Below are 22,076 nucleotides of genomic sequence, written 5' to 3' on the forward strand. Positions count from 1 at the left end.
AAAATGATCAAGCGTAATAAACCCGAGTTTTTACGTCGATATGTGACAATGGATGAAACATGGCTCCATCATTTCACTCCGAAGTCCAATCGATAGTCATCCGAGTGGATTGCACACGATGAACCTGTTCCAAAGCTTGGGAAAACGAAACAGTCAGCTAGCAAGGTTATGGCGTCTGTATTTTGGGATAAGCATGGAATAATTCCATTGACTATTGGACCGTTTGAAGGACGAAATCGCCGAAAACGGCCGCATTTGAACAAAAAGAAAGTGCTGTTTCATTAAGACAATGCACCGTGTCAAAAATTCATTAATTGGGCCTCGAATTGCTTCCTTAACCACCGTATTCTCCAGATCTGGCCCTGGCGACTATTTCTGAGGCCTATTTTGAAGCAAAGGACAAATCGTACTATAAAAATGGTATCGAAAATTCACGAATTATATTGAATAAAAAAACTAATTTTGCCAAAAAGATGTGTATTTATATGGTAGGCCCGGGACTTTTCAATTGAGCTATTACCTTTGTATTTTGTATTCAATGTTATTGTTGCAAAAAACAACGATAGCGGGTAACAGACGTATGTAGTAGGCAGTAATAGGAGTAACATGCATGACAATGCTAGGCCAGCCTGAATGGGAAGTTATGCAGCTGGGTACTCATCAGATATAGCGCCTTTTGATTAAGGATATCGGTAGTGGTATCGTCTGCCATAATTTTTTTTATGATTTCTATTATACAATATAACTATACTGACATGTAGAGGATGGTTTCATTAAATAATACTTATTCTAAAGTCTATTGTAACTTATTCTAAGGATTATTCTAACTTATTCTATAGTTAATTATATCTCACACATATTGTCTATTAATTATTTTTCGTGTGCTAGTATGTACTTGAGCCTACGCATTTAACTGTCATAGCGCACATTTAACTGTTTGGCGAGTGTATTGGGATGCACCAATAGACTTTCAGAGTACTTTGCATTTTAAATTACGCTTGTTATGGGTACTAAGGCGATATAGCGCTGAATTAGCTTGTTGGAGACGTAATATGGGGCATCGATGATGGCTTGCAACACTTTATTCCGGTACATTTGAAGGAGAGCTATGTTTGATTTGCTAGTAGTGCCCCACAGTTGAATATCATAGGTCCAATTGTGCCTAAGTATTGACTTATATAGCAAAACCTTGTTATCTAAGGATAATTTAAATTTACGCCATTTATATATATATATATATATATATATTTGAAAAAATATCAGCAAACAGAAATATCGGCCAAAATATTCATATTTTTCTCAAATATTATATTTTTTCGGCATTACTACTTCTAATCACCACCTATTAGATCGACGCAACAAAGCTTGGATCAATGGATGATTCAATCGCTGTGAAACAATGTCGCCATGTTGCCAGAAAGATGAAGAAAAACTGTTTTAAGAGGACACATTATCGGCATACATGCAAACGCCTAATATTTAGATTTTTTTTCAATCTATGAACTGCTAAATTAGGACGAGAATTCAAACCACCACTTTATTTTAAAATGAAATGGTTTCAAGTAAATTAAAAATATTTATTTTAATATCTACTCGTTACAAAATGTGTATACATTTTATAAGGTAGAGTGAGAACATTCGAAATAGTTTCAAATAATCAAAAACCACAATTTCATTGCTTAGTACCACTTAAACATCACGGTCATTCCTGGGATTATCACCTAGTACCGTACGTAAAATAGTTAACACCATTATGAACCAAATATGTAAATGGATGTATTATGTGTAATGACCGATATTTAAGTAGCAATAATAATGTAAAAAATAAATTGCTCACATTCGTCGTTGTTCGACTATACCGAACTCATGTTATGTATTTATACTCATATATGTATAGAACTCATTACAAAAAAGTTATGTATTTATTTAATACGATGACTAGATTGATTTTATCATCTATGCACGATTTGTCTGTAAATATTCGTTATCTGGCTTATCAGTTGATACACTAGCTGTTGTTTCTAAGGTAAGATTATATTTTATGTTCAATTATTTACATACTACATACATAACACAAATATATTGCCGCTGTGTCACCGAAAGAAATTTTACTCAGATGAAGCCAATTCTGGCGAATATACCAAGTGCGAGAGAACTTCTAATATCAGATTAAAAAGATGGGGATTAAAAAATCGAGGGTTGTAATGTAGCAATGTGATTTATCTGTTGAATAGTAAATAACTTTTTAACCGACTTCGAAAAAGGCTGAGGTTTTATGTTCGGCTGTAAAACAGGTTAATTGAAAAGTCCCCGGCCTACCATAGTAAAACACATTTTTTTAGCAAAATTAGTTTTTCTATTCAACATAATTCCATTCAAGGGTGATACACTGATTATAGCGACCCTCCAACTTTTCGATGCCATTTTGTAGTATGATTTGTCCTTTGTTTCAAAATAGGCCTCAGTTTCGGTGATCGCCTCTTCATTCGAAGAAAATTTCTTCGCAGCGAGCATTCTTTTGAGATCTGAAAACAGGAAATAGTCTCTGGGGGCCAGATCTGGGGAATACGGTGGATTAGGAACCAATTCGAAACCCAATTCATCGATTTTTGACACGGTGCATTGTCTTGGTGAAGCAGCACTTTCTTTTTCCTCAAATGCGGCCGTTTCAATTTTTCCATGCGCATTCCAAAATACAGACATAGCCATCAGCTCATCGGCTTGCCAGCCGACTGTTGCGTTTTCCTACGCTTTGGAGCGGGTTCATGGTGTACAGTCCACTCGGATGATTGTCGATTGGACTTCGGAGTGAAATGATGGAGCCATGTTTCATCCATTGTCACATATCGACGCAAAAACTCGGGTTTATTACGCTTGATCATCTTCAAACACTGCTCCGAATCATCAACTCGTCGTTGTTTTTAGTTAAAAGTGCTTTGCATAGCTTTCTCGTACCTAAATATTCGTGAATGATATGATGTACACGTTCAGTTGATATCTTTAAAGTGTCTGCTATTTTATTCAATTTCAATTTACGGTTATTCAAAATCATTTTGTGGATTTTTTAAATGTTTTTGTCGGTAACAATCTCTTTTGGGTGTCCACTGCGTTCACCTTCTGCGTCTTCGGTGTTCATTTCACCATGTCTAAACTTAGCATACCAATCTCTGAATGTTGATTTTCCTAGGGCAGTATCTGGAAACTCGACATCAAGCCAAATTTTTGCTTCAAGTGTATTTTTTTCCGTTCAAAAAGCAATATTTTATGAACACGCGAAATTTCTTTTTATCCATTTTTTTCACAACAACAAAAGTTGCTTCACTCAAAATGCACTTCACGCATCTTTTGAGGGTTAGGGCTAACTAGAAAACATATGGATTTAATTCTAGTAGCGCCACCTATGTGTTAGGCTGGGACTTTTCAATGGACCTGTTATGTCGCAGAAATATATCCAGATCTACCAAGGTTATGGCGGCAATTTTTTGGAATATGTTTAATAATATTTTTTTTCTTAAGCAAATATTTTGTGTTGTATCGGCTTAATTTCATCTACCATATTGTCACCTACCATTCCGTTTACTAGAAAGCTATCAAAGGATAAGAACATTAATTAAGAATATTAGGTTAATAAATATGTCGTTGTTACAGGTAATGAAGTTCTCTTAAAATGCCTCGACTCATATCAATACGAAAATGTCTTTATTCGTTCCTGGGGATCGTCTCTCTGCTTGTGATCGTAAGCATCTACAAAATAAACAAACCAGTGGCACCCGTGCAGGAGCAGATTTTCAACAATGATCTTCGGGAGCAGACAGCCTGGCCAGAGGAAAAACAGGTAACCGATCAACTTCAACAACACCTTCGTACCGCTTAACAGTCAACGAAAGTCGTGTTACATTTTAACTGAACTAAATTTATGATTTTATGGAAGTAATAGAGTGAATATAAAATAAATATTAAGTTCAGTACTTTATTAAGATAATAACATTCTTAACTTAAGGTAATCTCTTCATTGAAGTACCTTGTGATATACGTTTTTGGTTTTTTATCAGGCGCAAGGACTAATAGAGCGGATGGTTTGCCGAAAACGCGAATGTTTCAAGTTGAGACCACAAACAGTCAAGTGATTTGTTAATCGTCATGGCGAAAGTAAGACGAATCGGGAACTGAATTTGTTTAAACTCAAAGGGCATATCCGTAGGGATCATCGGAATCCTCGGAATGAGAACTAACTCATTTTTAAATTTTCCTTTGGGTATCGCCGCGTGAACCACATTACTCATCAGTTTTCTTATCACCATCGATTTCCATTGCATAGTTTTGGTTGGTTTAGATTTCGAAGCATGATGACTACCGAGCCCGCCTTCAGTTATAAATTGTGCAGTGATAAACTAGGTACATCCAAGGAATTTAAAAATTCAGTTGGATAATTAGTCTTCGTCTGTTATATAGTCAATAGATTTGAATGAATGCAGAGTACCAACGATTTGATTCTGTAATATAAAGTCATCCACATCTCTATTCTTAGTCGCCAAAATTGGTCGAGGTTAGCAATGATGTTCGGAAATACTTTGCTGGTGGGCTTTTTTTGGATGAGACGGAATTGCATACATTCTTAGGAAATTAAATCAATCCGCTCGATTTGCCGGCCATTACCGATAGTCAACAATTGTTTGCAAAATCTTCAGCATAGGGATCGTTCAACAATGCAACTCTCATCTTTGATGTCAATTGAAGTTTATTCACATAGCGCCACATATTTCATGATTTGATTCAAACGTTTATTTCATCGGCAGCAGTCGATCTTGGAATGACTTTGAGACTAATGTTATTATAAAATCTGATATACATTTGTATATCGTATTTATATCGCAAATCGTACATAAGTTTTTTATTTACACTGTAGTTGAATTCGTTCAAACACATTTGTATTATCAGGAAATACTGATATTATAGAATAGATTTTTCAAAGAATTAGGTCAGGTTATTCCCAGTTCTCAGTTCTCACGGTTACCACACTCCATTCTACAAAATCTCTGCTGGTCTCTTGTTTTTTTCCTCAACTCTTACAGCATATTCCTGCTAAATAATGTAACAGGACATTCGTTTGTATTTGAATACAAGTTAGGTATTGATTACCTTGATATTTGATATTTAATCAACCCACAATTACCGAATTTCCTTTCTTTCCTTCTTCTAGAAACTCATCCAATACTGCAAAATTTGACTATAAGCTAGATAAAGCTTGTAATGTTATATATATTAAAGTATTTCCAACAATGGATGCTTTAGACTTCATCCAGTAGCATTCGACAAACGCACAGGATGGTTCTTCACTTCTATGGGCGACCTACATAAGAAATGTTCTTTATTCAACATTGTCTTGAAATTGGATTTAACTACTTCATATACTTCGTCGAATATTACAAAATAAAAGAAATCAATATATAAGCATCTGTTACAGTTAATAAAAACAACATTTTATCACTTCTAACATTAACTTACGAATAAATTACTTAAAAATGTAATTTGCGAGTTTTGTGCTTTTAAATTCTAGATGTTTTAAAGATTACTATAATTTCATTGTTCCAAGTTTTCATATTTCTAAACTCTACTGAATAAAAGTATTTATTTTGGGTAACTTCTCTAACATCAGTAAATAAACAATTGGTAAACTCTTTTCCGTGGGAAATTCTTATTCTATGGATACTGTTTCTTTCAACAACTAATCATGTGGTATTTAGAAACCACGACAAACTTTATAAATGCAGATAAAAACGATTAAAGATGCAAAATTTATCGCAAAAATAAAATGTAATTTGCATCAGAAAATACAGCGATCCATCATGATAAGTTAAACACCGATCAGAGCAAATTATGTCGATAAAGAAATACATTGTTTCTATTCATTGCTGACTAATCTACAATTTGTGTTTTTTATCTTAAAAACTAGGTACATATCTAGAAGAACCCATCGGTCCTTACATAGTCTCTATACCAACAATGCTCACGTATTAACACTGCTGTTTTTCTCATTCAGATCTGTTTTCTGCGCAAGTGTTATCCAAGGAGTCTTTCCTCATGTCTCTGCGATTCTGAGTGAGTCTGAGTAACAGTAGATAAGATCTCAGATTCTTTGTTATACGGCTTTGTTCTGGAAAAATCCTTCCAACGAACTTTTGCCATCGAGGTTTATCTCAAGATACTACGCTGCTGCTATATGGGTCAGAAGCGTTTGTTGACATTCACTGTTATTGTTCTATGCGTTCTAATTAGTGTTGGGAACTATCGAGTGGAATCGACTATCGACTGTTTAGTAATTGACTACTTTTTACTATCGACTGTTTCAGTCGCTATTTTTGGTTCGACTGATTTTACTACTTTTTAACAGTGACTGTTTTTATTTGCTATTTTCGGTTCGGTGATAATGTATCAATGGTGATATTTTCCAGTTGTGATATATCACACATGTGTAAAATAGATAAAAGTCTGGCTACAATATAATTTCTTGTGGTACATCTGTTTTAGTTTTCTTCTTGTAGAAGAGGCCTCCTCTTGTTTCACTTTAAATATTCTGGTTGAGATGTAAATGTTTAGAAATTCAATGTGTTGTTTTGGTAACATTTTTTATAATTTGTGGCTCACATGCCAAATCTTGTCCAAGCCTTTTGCTATATTTAACCAATTTTCGCCAAGCTATTTAGTTAATTGTTGAATGTTTGTTCATAAAACCTAATTGATGGGCAGATATTAGATTTTGACTATCTACAATTTGTTTAAATATTTTCAAGAGTAATTTTTCAAACACCTTTACTATTACTGGTAACGGTGAAATGAGTTTGTAAGATTTCAATTCACTTGGTAGTTTTCCTGATTTTGGAATCAATATAATTTCAGCCATAATTCAGATATTTGGAATATGTTTTGTCGAAATACTTTAATCAAGTTAGTAACTTTAATAATGCCCTTTCTTGGTAGATTTTGCTATTTCACACACGTCTAGTTATTAAGTCATAGCTGGGTATTTTTTTTTGGGTTTATGTTAGTTTTTATAACTTTGGTAAATTTCTTTAGCATGACTGGATGGACTGAAACTTACTTCAAATTTACTTTCATTTGGTAGTAATGTTTACTCTAAATGGTCACTGAATGCTTCAACTTTGTGTCAATTATTACAATACAAATGCCATTTTGTTCTAAGCGAAATTCAACAGTCTAGACTTTTTGATTGTTTGATTGTTTTATCTGCATTTGTTTACATTATACATAAGTAGTATATAATATGATTGATATAGTATGATTTTTACTAACTGTGTAATGGCGTCATATAATGCCGGCAGGCCAAGTTTTGATGCATATTTATATATATATATATATATATATATATATATATTTAATATTATAATAAGATAGATATTGCCTTCTTGCACATTTTATTCTTTTATGAGTGTTAAAAGTAATAATTAAGGTTGTATTCTAGGACATCTTCGGGAATATCGATGATGAAGTGAAAAATACCATAAAACCCCCAGAAAAACCTTGGTTTTGGAGAGATGGTACCGAATACCCTACAAAATCTAAAGGACCTTCAAGACTGTTTCCAGATCAGGCTGATGGAGATCGTATTGTAAACCAGCTGATGTACATTCCAGAGGATTATCAGGGTAAGCCTGATTAGATAAGATTCTAAAGGAAAATCTTTCAGATTATGACTTTAATAATATCATTGCGACATTATTTAATTAAAAAATCAAATCAAATCAAATATGAAGTTATAATATAATCTTCAATTTCTAACCAATAAATGTTATCTTTTTACATCTTTTTTCGAGATGTTCTGCAAATATATTTGCTTTTTCAAAATTATTGTAACTGCGAGGCTACATTCTAATTGCGATTTGATGATAGCGGATTTTTAGTGACAAAATAGAATTTCGAACACATCCATCAATATTTAACAACAACATAAATGTTGATTATGTGTGATAGACTAATAGCAAAGCATATATATATATATATATATATATATATATATATATATATATATATATATATATATATTCTATGGTGTATCCAATGTTATTTTGTACATACGTCATCTAAATTTGTAACTTCAATACGTCGCAATGTTGCCGTATAAACTCTGTGTTTTAGTTCAGTATGGTTTTGAGATACAACAATCTAAAGAAAATAATTAAACAAAAATACTGTTATAAAATATAATTTATTTTAACATTATAGTAAATCTAATTCACATATTATCGAAGGACTTAAACCTACTAATTAACTACACAGTTATAATAGTTATAAATTAGAGTTCTCGGTGCGTTTTTATGTAGTTGTATCCCCTGGAGGCCGAAATCCATCTAATTAACAATTGTATATCGAAGTAATATATTTTACTTTCATTAGAGAGCATATTTACTATTTACGCTTAGTTCTTGTATCCTTCGGTAGACTGTTTCCTTGTAAAGACATTTTGATATCATTGTATTTCTCTTTACTTTGTTCTGTTAATGCCTGTATACATCGTTCTTGATAAAACTAGATTTACTGCTCATGTATATTCTGAATAATTACACACATTTCTGTGCACATAAATCTTCTACACTCTACAATGACATTTCCTACAGCTAGCATATATTAATTATATACTCACCTTTACTTCTTTCTACTCTCATCACGCTGTCTTAGAAATTGGCAGCATTGAATCATATTATATTCATAAAATTTCATTCAAGTGAATAACTAAGCTGTTAATTTCTAATCTATTGTTCACAATTCCATCATTAGTCAATTTCTTCTTCAATGTGTCTGATCAAGTAACCATTCCTGTTTCAAGGATGAAGTACAATATATCTGCAATGAATTATTAATAAATGTTATAACTAATAAAACCTAATCAATTGGTATTGCAACGTTTATCTTTTTATCAACTTTTATCGTTCATCAACTTCTGTTGTCAACACTATTGTTATTATCATCTTGCCATGAGTGACCATTGGGTATATTGGTTCCATTCTGAAATATTCATGTCTAATCTAAATATATTAATTGAAATAAAAAGTCCTTCATTCTATTATATGCTTCTAAAAATTATATTCTTTAAAAATAATATCCGGAAGTTTCATTAGACCTCATCGAAACATTTTTTTTATTTTTCGAACAGTTTCCTTTGAATTAATTGTGTCAAATTATGTTTATACTGAAAAACTACTCATTATTTTTATACACATATTTAATGTTTATAATTTCGCATATTTAATCTCTGATAGAGCTAACATCAAGCTGACCTTGATTCGTCACCCGCTTCGTAGGAGAACGGTATATTTTCGGTGAATTCGAGATCATATTTTTCATTTTTTGGGATATTTCAGTGAATTCAAATTCGGAATTTTCAATCAGAGTAATAATAAGCAACGGTTTGAAATTTATCAAAACAAGCAAAGCATTAAAATAACGTTTTCCGGTTTATAACCTATTATCACTATTGCTTTGAAGAATTTTGCATACGTTTGACAACCGGACACTTTGAATCGACTTTGACCGGTTAGTTCAGTTACACGTTCAAACTTATTATATAGCATTGTATCTCTTTTTAAATAGAATAAAATGCAAGGGAAAATATTGTCTGATTCTAAAACGAATTTACAAATTATGGCAGGGAATAGATTAAACATCTTGATAAGATATGTCCAAAACTTCTTTGGATAGACCATATATAGTATGTTCAAAGTTATTTTGTACATACGTCAACTAAATTTGTGACATCAAAACGTCGCAATGCTGCCGCATCAACTCTGAGTTTTAGTTCAGTTTGGTTTTGACATACAACAAAATTCTAATATAAATAAAATAATTGAACAGAAATGTTATCAAATATAATTTATTTTAACATTATAGTACATCTAAAAACTACAGTTAATTATACAGTCACAATAGTTTATAGGTTAGAATTATAACCTCTTATCTCTATTACTTTCAAGAATTTTGCATACGTCTGACAGCCGGATGACTTTGACAGGCTCATTCTTTTACGTCTTCGAATTAATCAGATTGCATTGTCACTTTTTAACTAGAATAAAATGGGATGGAAAATATTGTCTGATTCTGAAACAAATTTATAAATTACGGCAGGCAATAGACTATACTTTTTTTCAATAAACCGATATATTTGACAGACCGATAACCCCGAATAATTTTTAGCTCATCATAATCTTCTATGTTACTGAAATTAATCTTTTGAATATCGGACGACATTTGGCGGACGCATAATTTAACGTTTGGATCAGCCAATTGGTCTCTAAGTTAGATTTACTACCAGAAGACTATTTTAAAAGCTCGTTTTATTTATTAGCTATCGATATCCTACTATATATATGTACGAGCAGTTATTTAAAATAAAACGAATAAACAAATAGCGGGCGCACATAAATAATTGCCTTTGTTTTCCGCATTCACCTGTTTTTATCGACAGTACGAGCTCGAAAACTCCGGCCGGAGTTCGCCGGAACAATGAACCGCCATATTTTCAACATTATTATGTTGATAAAAACAAGCGGAGATAAATTTGTTGACCTATATTTCGACAACTATGAAGTTGTTTATCTGTTCTCTTTTGCATGAAAAAAATCCCGTTTCGAAATGAAACGAACAAAAAAAACGAGACCGGACCTGGATGTTTTATATCCCTTTGTTGTCAAGTGTACGTTTATGATTAATTGAAAACGCTGCTGAGGTTTTTGCGTCAACTAAAACCAATCTAAGGTTGTTTTGTTGTTAGCAAATAGGTTTCGTCCATTTAATTTTTTTAGTTTAAAAGGACATTTCTTAAGGTATTGGTCATCGATTTATTTTCGCACTTCTTCAGAATTTTAGTCTTGTACCTTAAACTAGTTTAGAATAAATGCACATGAGCAGTTCTGGCTAATTAACGCGCACGCTGGGGTCCTTTTACTGTCGTTTGGTAACCAGAATGTGCCATATCTGGTGAGCAGCGTTGCCAACTTGTGGGGAATAATAACTCAATATATCTACCTTATATAATACTTACCTTTTAATTACTAATGGATGTCAGACAACCCTCCTTACAATTACAATACCATATTGGAATTCTATAAAATGATATTATTAATTTTTTAACGATGTTATCATTTTATTAATGACAATAGTAATTGTGATATTATATTAATGATGATATTATATTTCAAGAGTTCCTTAAAATGGTGATTCACAATATTCTTACATCAGCTCAAACGGCTATCGCTAAAAGCGTGTGTAAACCTGGTGCTAGTGCTGTATGTTCCATTAAAAATCTACTTAATTCAATAAACAATCAATGCATATTTAGAATTCATGTGTTATGCATTTTCACTGCTAATGGTTTTCAATCACAAACATTCTTTCTTTACAAATTTAAACTGGAGATAGAAAAATCTAGACATGAAAATCAAAAATTAACTACGCCAAGTACAGTGCTAATGTTTTAAACGCTAACTTAGGTTATTTAACACATTTTCTAGGTTTAGACGAAACATACATTGAATTAAAAGCTGGAGAAAGTGTGGAAAATTTGAAAAAAGATGAAAGCGTACCTCGTGATGATATTGCAGATTTCTATAAATCTATAAATTCGTCAGAAGCTCACTGACATCAGACAGACAGAAATCACTGTTGACAGTGCAGAAACGATTCTCCGTACTGGATAAATGTGTGACAGCGCCAAAAATTAGATGACGAGAGACGAGCTAATGCCATGCTGGATTTTGATCAACATTGCCTTGAACTTCATGAACATAACATTGATGGTGAATGTTACAAACATTGATGATCTAGGAGAATACTTGTTCACAAACATAAAAACTGTAATGCCCTTACTGCTGATATTTCATGTCCTTAAAAATTTTAAAATAGAGAACCTCAATCAACTAAATACAGATACTGTAGTGTATTTAATGACAACAAGGGAGAGAATTAAGAACTTGGGCGGCAGTGTCAAGTCTAAATCAAGTAAAATGCTTGCAAGAAAAATATGGAAAAAAATCTAACGATATAATTCATAACATTGCACTTTATTCAGTATTATGCAAAGATAAAAAAATATTACTTGAACGACTGAGAAGTTTCATTTCTTCATATAATATTGAGGGGAATTTGTAAGCAATCAGCAAATTTTTATCCCCAATTTGTTGAATTTGACTTGGATTATGGCATTGTATTGGCAACCCTGCTTGTGAGTGTACTCTGCGTGCAGTAGAACTTTTGCAGCGTGTAGCCAAGCGTTGTCATGCACTGTCATAAGAATGACAATGCACGTATTACTTGTTATTGCAGGTCTTTCCAGCAGTACGTTATTCAGATTGTGCGACTAATGTCAGTAGACACCTGCAGAAACAGTTTCATTCTATTTTAGCAGCTCATAATATTTAAACTTTGCTGATATCAGAATATGTACAGCAGTGTTTTGTAACCATGAGTGTCCTGCTTCGCTGCCAATATAAATAGATTTCCTGTAATAGATTCTGGCCTAGGTACTGACTTATTCAGCAAAACCTTGCCATCTAAAGATAATTTAGATTTACGTCAGATCAGCCAGTTTTGTCACTATATGTTTTCTCCATGTCAAACCTTGATCAAAATGCATTTCCAGATATTTAATGTTGTCTGCTTGCGAAAGTTCATGATTATTCAATTTTACTGAGGAACATTCTACAAAGAGTGAATATCACATGGGTAGATTTTGTTTCATTTGCTTTGAAACGCTATGTTTTCAACCACAATTCGACTTTGTTAAGATGAAGTTGGAGGTTTCCTGTTGTTGGAGGCTGCTATTGAATCCTAGTGTGATGATAACTTTTAAATAATTGAAGCAAGAATAGATAATCTCGACATGGCTGGGCAGAATCACATAAGTTAGTTTTTTTAAATGCACACATAAGAAGAATAAATTTATGAATCTAATGTTATGAATAAATTATGAAAAACTTTAAGGGTAACTATCGTTAACGCATTCAAGAAGCTTCAAAGTACCTTTTAATTTTGATTTATGGGAAAAATTTAATCAAAATCCTCCCGACAATGATACCGAAAAATCCGTTGACATTTTCAAACTGTTATTACTGACAAATAGCATTTGGGTTTCTCGATAATGCTATTCACATTAGGCCCAAAGTCTGCATGACAAATTATCCGAGATTTGAACTTGAAAAATCTTTATTATCGCATTCAGACCAAATGGCAGCAATCTAGCAGAGTAACAGCTTAGCCTGGTTCAGACCAATAGATTAGACATCTCTATCCTATTTGAAATGATCCAAGGCGCAAATGATTGGACATTTATCTTTTATGCATACATATATATTTTATAATTTTATTAATAACAATATCTCAAGAATTCAAAATCGATGCTTCGTCTCTTTTTCATTAAAATTTTCAATACCTCAGTTAAAATCTTTTATTTATATTATTTTAAGTTATTTATTGAAGAAGAATAGCATATTAGTAAATTTGAGTCACATAATATATATCCAATGATACAAGTTTGATTTTATTTTGACTTAAGCTTTTGAAATTTCAATTTCACTGATTGTCCAAAATATTGATGATTGTAATCGCACCGTGATTAATTGTTTTCCAAAGAAATACGGTATAATTAAATGTACTATAAACAGAAACGTCATACATCAGCGCATTTGTTATTTAAGCCAATTATATACTATATCTTCAATTCCTTGTAACATATGATGAGACTGGAAGCGATTTGTATATTATATGGTTCCTGTAACTGATAAAACTAGTAATTTGTTTCTCTTCTGTCAACAACCAATGTGATTTCCAGTTTCTGCAAACTATTTTATTAGTGCAAAGCTTCCAAATTAGGACTTTTTTCAGGAAATATATAAGATATCTGGATAAATTTAGTTTGAAACACATTCATTTTTAAAAAATTTTGGGATATGGCAACCTTGAATATTATTAAACTATCCTAAATGTACGTAGAAAAGATTTATATTTATTGTTCATTTATTATCCAACGACGTGTCTAGTAAATTTATGATTCAATTCAAAATTTAAATCTGACAGTGAATTTTAATCCTTTCGTTGATAAATATAGAATGAATGGGAGATACCGCGACAATCAACAATCGCGCAAAACATAAGGCACAGAATAAAATATAATTATACGATTATTTGATTAATTTATATTTGTGCCTTCAGACAGAAAAAAAAACCAGATACTATAGATTTCTGTATTACAAAAAATATTGATACAAAAAAGTTACCATGAAAGATAAACCCCTCCTCTCTGTGCAATAATAGAACTAACTGGCCCTTATTTAGAGAAAACTTAGACCAAAACATCTCTCTAAACTTACCGTTACAAACTGAAATGGATATAGAAATAGCAGCAATAAACATTACAAAAAATATACACGAGGCAGCATATTCCGCGACTCCTAACAGTGAAACATATCCAAGAAAAAATACACAAATATCATGTACAATACCGAAAAAGATAGCAAAAAAAAGAAAGTTACGACGGAATTGGCAACAGCAAAGGAATGAAGAGAATAAAAGAAAATTTAACAGGACAATAAAAGAGCTGAAAGAACTAATCCAAAATGAACAAAACCAAGGCATTCAAGCATACCCAGAGAACTTGACACCAACTGGGGCTACAGACTATTCGTTGTGAAAAGCAAGAAAAAAGCTTAAGAGACCCCAGCAGCATAACCCACCTATTAAAACAAGCGAAAATAATTGGGCTCGAAGCAATAAAGAGAAGGCCGAGATTTTCTCAAAACCCTTAAAAAATGTTTTAAACCTTTCCAGTCTCAGCTACATAAAGATGACGAAAATAAAATTACTAGCTTTTTAGATTCGCCATTTCAAAAGGACTTACCGCACGAGAAACTAATGATCACAAAAGTTAAACAAACAATAATGAGAGAGATTAATATTTAAAAAGCTCCTGGTTATTACCTAGACTTAATTACTGGTAAAATTTTAAAAGAACTATCAGAAAAGGGTATAAAACTATTAACATTTATATTTAATGCTATGCTACGTATTAATTACTTCCCTAGTATCTGGAAAGTAGCTAAAATATTAATGATTCTTAAACCAGGAAAAATACCAGATGTGACCTCCTACCGGCCTATAAGTTTATTGCTGATTATCTCGAAAGTTTTCGAGAAACTATACATGAAGAAGCTAAACTATATAAAAGAAAAAAGAAAAATTGTTCCAGAACATCAGTTTGGTTTTCGCAATAAGCATAGGAATATAGAACAAGTGCTAGACTTGTAAACAAAATAAACACTGTCCTAAATGCCAAAAAATATTATTCGGTTGCTATTTTAGAGATATCTCAGACTTTTGACAAAGTATGGTATACGGGCTTGCAGATTAAACTAAAAAAACTTCTCCCTCATCCGGATTATCAGTTACTAAAATCGTATCTCACCGATAGACATTTTATTGTAAATCAAGGCGATGAACATACCGAATTAAATCCCATATATTCAGGAGTTCCGCAAGGTAGTGTACTGGGTCCAGTACTGTATCTTCTGTATACGGCCGACCTGCCCACCACAAAAATAACTACTGTGGCAACATACGCAGACGACGCATCAATCTTAGCATCCCATGAAGATCCAGTCACAGCATCAATATACCTACAAACCCACATGGAGCAAATACAATTATGGTTGAAGATATGGCACATTAAAGCCAATGAAACAAAATCAACAAAACAAAAGAATATCAATCATCGTCAACTCCCCCAAGCAGAGCATGTTAAATATTTTGGTATGCACTTAGATCGACGCCTAACCTGGAAGAAGCACATACTCTCTAAACGAAAACAACTTGGACTTAACTTATATCAAATATATTGGCTCATCAGACTCAAATCCAAGTTATCATTAGATAATAAGGTATTGCTGTATGAGTCTATACTCAAGCCTATTTGGTCAGATGGAATCCAACTATGGGGTACCGCTAGCAAATCTAACATATCCATCATTCAACGGTTCCAAAATAAAGCGTTGCGTGCCATTGTTGATGCTCCGTACTATATTATAAATAAAGTGTTACAACGCGTATTCCTCTTGAACCTATAATGAGTGTAATTCAACGTGTTTGTGTGAAGTACTTCCAAAAAGTGTCAGTGCATTCCAACATACTCGCTAACCAGCTAAATATGTGACGTGATAATGAAGTGCGCAGACTAAAACTTTTAACACCACCTGTTCTGATTACTAGACATATATAGACTTTAGAATAAGCTTTAGAATAAGACTAATTAATTAACATAATATTTTATACAGGAGAGATCGCTTATTGAAGTGATTTTCTACATGCCATGTATATATAATATAGACATAAGATATACTTATTGCCGATAGGGCAGATTGTGAAATCACAAGGAGTAAAAAAAAGTATCTTTGTGGTTTATCGCATATTATGTCTAATTAAACAAATGTCAATGAGAATAGGATTTATATAAAATATTATCAATTAATATATAGTATCTGAATTCCAATTAAATGTGATAATTTATCGTCAAATATCTCGAATTGATGGTTAAATTATTAGGTGCTGTTTATGTATACTACTTTGTGGTACACCTTCTTTCATTACTTTTATTTTAGAGTAGTTCTCCTCTTGTTTGACTCTAAATATTCGGCCTAAGATGTAAGAGACTTTATGAGTTCAATGTCTTCCTTTGATACCATATTCTGAAGTAAAATCTTGGGCTATATCTAAGAATATAGCTAAGTGGATTTTTAGTTTTCGTAAGCTTTTTGAATAACGTCTGTGATTCTGTGCATCTGGCCAATTACTAAATATTTGTTTAGAAGTGATTATGTTGTTTTGGAGTATATATAAACCCAACGTTAGTCATTAGTGTGTGGTGTCGCATCAGTTGTATTAGTTGGAACGCGGTAGTTACTGGAAAAATAAATATTATGTATCCATTGAAGATAAATTTAATAATCAAATAACAGGAAACCAGTTAGATAACGCTAGTTATGTTTTGGAGAATACCATTGATATAAAGTTGTTTCGCCATTTGAATAAAGTCTTCATTGAGTTAAAACCACGGGAGAAGCATTACTTTCAATTTGTTAATTTCAAGTTTTATACTGTAAAATTGAATGTACAGGAAATTGATAAAGACTACAATACTAGTCTTGAGATGGTTTTCAATTGTTTATTGAATCATTTCTAAGGCTTCAGCGAGAACCTTTTGAAGGTCAACTTCAGGTATTACAAGGCCCCTTTCGTGTGCTTTGTGACATATTTTTATAATTAACAATTTCGTTTGTTCTTTTATTTCTTTGATCTTCTTGTGTTTATTTCAAATTAAAAGAAAACTTCTCTCAGCGCTTCGACTAAACTGTATTTTGTGTATTGTTTACACCTAAGAAATGACATATACCACATACTAACTTCTGATGCAATTTATTATGAGTAATTTAATATTTTACACATTTTCAAAACGTATATCTCATTACAATATAAAGAAAATATAATATATCATTGATCATTGTTTTTAGGTTATGATTCGCCAGAAAAAACAATACTATTATACAATGGCTTCAGCGGATGGGGTCAAAAATCTGGAACGGCCGCATTCCACCAGTGTCCCGTCAGTAGATGTACGTTGACCGCTGACAGGAGTAAGGCTTCTGAAGCGGACGCCATTTTGTTCAAGGACCGTGTGGTCCAGCCTGGAGTAGAGAGGCCTATGAAGCAGGTAATTTGTGTGTAATTTGTAATTTGTAATTAATTGTGTGTATTAACTCTAGCGTAAGAATTGCAACAATTTACATCTGTCTCCACGTTCTCCTATTGTTTACTTTTTTTCATTTCGTCTTCCCCCATTAATTACATCTAACAATTTCGCTCTTGGTCTTCATTTTCTCTCTTGCCATTATCTATCCTATAATTATATTTGTGATATATTCTTGGTCACTTCTCAATATATATCCTATCCACATTATGATCCATTTAACTTCACTTCACTTTTACTCCACTTTATATTTCTTACTATATCTACAATTTTCCTTCTTCGATTCATAATTAATTTTTTGCTTAATTAATGTTAACAATATTTATTCTATTAATAATATTTTTAAGTTTTGCCTTTAGGCTTCTTCTAAACATTCTTATTTTTGCTTTTTTGATAAATGTTTGCGCAGAACGCTTTGATTGTTTTACAATTTAGTAATTCATTTCTATATTCCTGTCACCTTAAACTTGAATACTTCTTCTAACTTTTGATTGCCTATTCGTCCTTTTCTCATTGCGTTTATGCTGTTTTCTCCTTATTTATTTTCATTCTCAGATTCTTTCCGTCTGATATTAATTCTTTATAATTTTGTGCATCTTAAGTGTCGGGAAAAAGTGGCTTAGATTTTTTCCTGTTTTTCGAGTTAATTTATTCACACAAATTTGTACGACTAATTACTGATATACGTTTATTTTGATCAAATTTTTTCAACTATTCTGGTAAAACCAAAATTCTATCGGTATAGGGCTTTCTGGATTATGGACAAAAAACTGAACCAAGTATTTTTCGTAAGCCTCTTCTAAAGTTAGCTCTATCCCATTGTGCCAACAGGGCTCCGAGAACACATTTTAGTCTGATTGGGCAAAGTGTGCAATATAGTGGATAAATCAAAGTAAACTTTCAAATGTTTAAATTACTGTAAACAAAACTACAAAATGTTCCGAAGAAGGTCATGTTCAATAATGCTCAACAACAAACAAAGTCTTCATTGAAAATACTAGATGACGCTTTCCAATACGTAGTACTACCAAAGCAATAAATAGCAACACTTGCATTTAAAAAATCGACTTAAATTTCTACATTCTACTACTTTAACATTTTACTTTTAATTTTTAACACGTCGAACTGTCCAAAAGTGTTTAAATCGTTAAAGTACTGAAATTTAAAAATATATATGACTTTCTTACACAGTTATCTCTCACCCATAGCCAACTCTCGAAAGAGTGTCTACTTCTTAACAAATATGCTGCTGCTAGTGCCACAGAACTTCAAATAATCTTAGCATAGTTAGCGATCAGCCACAGCCGTTTTGGGCTCAATCAATATTAATCTCTTATTTTTCAGTTCGCTTTCTCTAATTTTGATTCATATCTTTTTCGAAGCTGTTCGCTGCGTCTTCCATCTAAAAACTCGGAAGAATTCGTTCACTTTTCACTCCACAGATATGTCCATTCTATTGTATTTTGCGTCTCTATATTTGTTCCTCAACTGTGTACTGATCGCATGTTGAACGAATTAAATTCTAATATAATCTCCGAGAGAAACATATAGAATTTGTCTTGGACATCGCGTCAAACTTCAGACAGGCAGATGTCTTCAAGATAGCGTTCGAAAGCATTTAACATTTCCTCTTTTTTACATACACCATCTTAGAGAAGCAAAAGGTCCTGCAGCTTGGCCGATTAGGTTTATTACTTCAGCGATATGTGACACTTTCTTCTCCTTTATTACTTATCTCAAGTACTTAAATTCCTACACTTGCTCAAACTGGATGTCATCAATCAATACTTTGGTCATTTATTCATTAATATTCAAGCCATATGACTCTGCAATAGGAACTGTATGATGAAAAACACTATAAGCCTCAACATCTGTATCAACGAATATAACGCTGTCGGAAAAGCGGAATTTGTAGCATATTCTACGCCATGTCAGCTCTTAGAAACGTTTGGCACAATTGCATCCACATTGCTTTAATACGTGCTTGATATATTCAATAATGAATGTTTTAGGTGTGGATTCTTTATCATCTGGAGTGTCCATACCACACCCAAAGCGTTAAAGTCCCAGACTCCATAAATTGGACCTCGACGTATAGACGAGACAGCGATATAGTAGCTCCTTATGAATACTGGATGTACTACGACCCAGAGGTATTCAGATATACAATTTCTTTCGGCATAAATAAACAATAATTCTATCTTTATAGGTAAAAACCAAAGAGCAGGACAAGGATTACGCGGCGAATAAAACAAAGAAAGTGGCGTGGTTTGTATCGAATTGCGGTGCTCGTAACAACAGGCTGCAATACGCCGAAGAACTCGGCAAATATATTGAGGTAGACATATATGGATTTTGTGGAAACCTCAAGTGTCCGAGATCGGAGGACAAGAGATGCTTTAATCTATTGAAAACGGATTACAAGTTTTATTTGGCGTTCGAGAACTCCAACTGTCGGGATTATATCACCGAGAAACTGTTCATAAATGGTCTCAAATACGACGTGTTGCCTATCGTGATGGGTGCCAGGCCCGAGGAATATCAAAAAGTAGCACCAGAAGGTAAATTTAGTAATCTATATAATTTTTTCGATATAAAAAACACATATATTAATTATATAACCTTAAAATCTGACAGTAACTATAGAGATCGCCTTTCCTAGATTTGATTGATTAGTTTAAATTATTATTACGAACGCCTGTAAAGAAAATGTTTTAATGTACAGGGATTTCATTGGTTCTTGATTTCATTTGGTAAAATAAAATTTTATTGCACAGAAAGATATATGTATATAGTCTATTCAAAGTCTTTTTTGTACATGCGCCATCAAGATGTTTAATGTATTGCCTGTCGTAATTTATAAATTCGTTTCAGAATCAGACAATATTTTCCTTCTCATTTTATTCTAGTTAAAACGAGACCCAATGCTGTCTGATTCGAGTTCGAATACGTAAACGAACAAGCCTGTCAAAGTCATCCGGTTGTCAGACATAGGCAAATTTTTTCAAAGCAATAGTTAACTGTAGTTTTTAGATGTACTATAATATTAAAATAAATTATATTTGATAGCATTTTTGTTAAATTATTTTATTGAGAATAGAATGTTGTTGCATGTCAAAGTCAAACTGAACTAAAACTTAGAGTTGATGCGGCAACATTGCGACGTTTTGATGTCACACATTTAAGTGACGTATGTGCAAAATAACTTTGAACAGACGATATATGTCAATGTAAATGTTAGAAATGAATTTTAAAAAGTTAACTGGAACCTAATTGAGAACTCAGCTTATATTCAGTATTAATTTATTATTACTAGTCGTTGCCAACTAACTTACAATTTGTCTGTACAGTGGCTTAAAACTAGGTACTTATGTAGGAAAAACCGATTAGCTTTTACTTAATACCTTTAATGCAAGTTCAACAGTAGTGTAATGTAAATAAAACCTTTATGTCTAGACATCTCATTTATCGCATTGACAAGTCTGATATACACACGCAGTTTTTTTATTTTAAAGAATTAGGGCCATATCAGTCGCGCGATATCACGTTCACGAAGGTCGAGTACCTTCACACTAAAGAGATTACCAAATGTGCATGAGATGATCATCAAAAAAATTAAATGATCTGCGTTTAGTACTAGTTACTCGACAACAATAGACCTACTACCTGTAGGTTGTAGTGCATCTATTAAACGCTAATTAAGTTTGGCTTTGAAGTCTTACAACTGGACTTTAAAAACAATATTAAGGGATAATTAGTAGATACTGAATAACTAATTGTAATAAAACAGGTCAATTGAAAAGTCTCCGGCCTGACACATAGATGGCGCTACTAGAATTAAATCCATATGTTTATGTGTAAATTTGGCAGCTGTTGGATCATTAGTTTGTGAATTATAGTATTTTGAGTGACGCAACTTTTTTTATTGTGAAATAAATGGATAAAAAAGAATTTAGCGTTAATAAAATATTGCTTTTTAAAGGGAAAAATGCAGTTTAAGCAAAAACTTGGCTTGATGCCGAGTTTCCGGACACTGCCCCAGGAAAATAAACCATCAAGTATTGGCATGCTAAGTAAAGATTGGTAGTAAGACGTGGTCAAATAAGCACTGAAGACAGTGAACGCAGTGGACGCGCAAAAGAGGTTGTTACCGACGAAAACATTTCAAAAATCCACAAAATGATTTTGAATGACCGTAAATTGAAATTGAAAAAGACACTGTAAAGATATGAACTGAATGTGTACATCATATCATTCACGAATATTTGGGTACGAG

General features: G+C 32.7%; 1 protein-coding gene across 4 annotated transcripts in view; it reads left to right on the forward strand.

Annotated features, from left to right (window-relative positions):
* LOC143202280 (glycoprotein 3-alpha-L-fucosyltransferase A) overlaps positions 1-22,076 on the forward strand; it is a 46,234-nt gene that overhangs the window by 22,304 nt on the left and 1,854 nt on the right. For 3 of the 4 annotated variants that reach the window (XM_076413644.1, XM_076413646.1, XM_076413643.1), the window contains exons 2-6: positions 3,649-3,835; positions 7,481-7,664; positions 17,565-17,764; positions 19,813-19,953; positions 20,010-20,361. In XM_076413644.1, the coding sequence (XP_076269759.1) occupies positions 3,668-3,835; positions 7,481-7,664; positions 17,565-17,764; positions 19,813-19,953; positions 20,010-20,361 (1,045 nt within the window). In that variant the 5' untranslated portion in view covers positions 3,649-3,667. Of the gene's footprint in view, positions 1-1,896; positions 2,027-3,648; positions 3,836-7,480; positions 7,665-17,564; positions 17,765-19,812; positions 19,954-20,009; positions 20,362-22,076 lie in introns of those variants that run through there. The other variant, XM_076413645.1, reaches the window with a different exon arrangement.

Source organism: Rhynchophorus ferrugineus, unplaced genomic scaffold, assembly GCF_030347505.1.
Source record: "Rhynchophorus ferrugineus isolate W39M unplaced genomic scaffold, kcgeb_rfMv2 rfM9, whole genome shotgun sequence".
NCBI lineage: Eukaryota > Metazoa > Arthropoda > Insecta > Coleoptera > Curculionidae > Rhynchophorus > Rhynchophorus ferrugineus.